The 1331-nt window shown below is 41.4% G+C and overlaps 1 protein-coding gene across 1 annotated transcript; it reads left to right on the forward strand.

Annotated features, from left to right (window-relative positions):
- Nucleotides 1-8: 8 nt before the first annotated feature.
- On the forward strand, nucleotides 9-1317 carry LOC129580109 (levanase-like; the record flags this gene model as incomplete). Its single annotated transcript, XM_055470304.1, has 1 exon — nucleotides 9-1317. A coding segment is annotated over one exon (1239 nt), but the record flags the coding sequence as incomplete, so codon positions are not given.
- Between the last annotated feature and the right edge of the window lie 14 nt (nucleotides 1318-1331).

Here is a 1331-nt window from a genome sequence, read left to right on the forward strand (position 1 = left end):
ATGACGAAAATAACGTAACTGGTATTAGGCCCAATGTGCTAAATAATCCAAACGCATCATCAACGACGCTCATTGCACTTTATACACTGACCAAGGATGAGGACCAAAGTCAAGCGTTGGCATACTCATTTGATAATGGTACGACATGGACACAATACGATGCAAATCCGGTGATTCCGAATCCGGGCATAAGTGATTTTCGTGATCCAAATGTTTTCGAACGTAACGGAAAATTCTATATGACATTGGCCGTACGTGATCGCATTTCGTTTTACGTTAGCACCGATTTGCTGTCATGGGAAAAGCTTTCGGATTTCGGTGTGTCGCCGGATGAAGGTTACAAAATCGGTGTATGGGAATGCCCATCATTATTTACACTAACCGATGAAGAGGGCAAAGCACACGATATTTTGATTGTTTCGCTGAATGGTGATTTAGAAGGCAGTAAATCACAGTACTTTATCGGTCAGTTCAATGGAAGCAGATTCAATACGTACGATAAGTCGAGAATACTATGGATTGACAATGGTTTCGACAATTATGCGGCCATACCATATCACAATGATCCAGCCGGTCGTATCGTATTGATTGGTTGGCTATCGAATTGGCTGTACGCACAAGATATACCGACATCGACATGGCGTGGTCAAATGACCATTCCACGTGAAATGGGACTTCGAACAATTGATGACGATCTCCATATCGTTCAGCGCCCCGTGGTCGAATTGAATGGCATCATTGATCCAGCCAGAAATTGGTCAACATCAGAACCACTCACTTTGACTGGAAGCCAAACTATTGAAGTAACATCCGAAATTCCATTCAAAACCGGCTCCCAGCTAATTCTGGATTATGCGTTCGACATTGAACAAGTCAAAAATGGTCAAATTGAAGTGCGATTCAGTAATACCAAGGATGAATTTGTGTCCTTTAATTACAACATTGAGAAACGGACATACGGATTTGATCGTAGATATTCGGGTGATGTTACATTTAATCCACGATTCGCCGACCCATTGCCTCGTATCGATCGAATTAGTGGCAGCAATTTACTCAGTGGACAAATTATTCTCGATACAGCATCCATTGAAATATTCGCCGATGACGGTTTGAACACAATCAGTGCACTGTTTTTCCCATCGGAGCTGTTTGAGAAGATTCATTTACGGTCATCTATCGATGCCGGAAAATCAGTGACCGTGCCAAAGTTGAGTGTTGGAGCACTTAACAGTATTTGGCCAAAGTAATAATTATGTTGTCAATGGCTTTTTGTTTCTTTCGCCAGTTGAAATATTTGTAAATGATGAAATCGTTTGGGTTTACACTTATTT

This window comes from Sitodiplosis mosellana, unplaced genomic scaffold (assembly GCF_009176505.1).
Source record: "Sitodiplosis mosellana isolate CC-2019 unplaced genomic scaffold, AAFC_SMos_1.0 Smas_scaffold_7057, whole genome shotgun sequence".
In the NCBI taxonomy this organism is placed as follows: domain Eukaryota; kingdom Metazoa; phylum Arthropoda; class Insecta; order Diptera; family Cecidomyiidae; genus Sitodiplosis; species Sitodiplosis mosellana.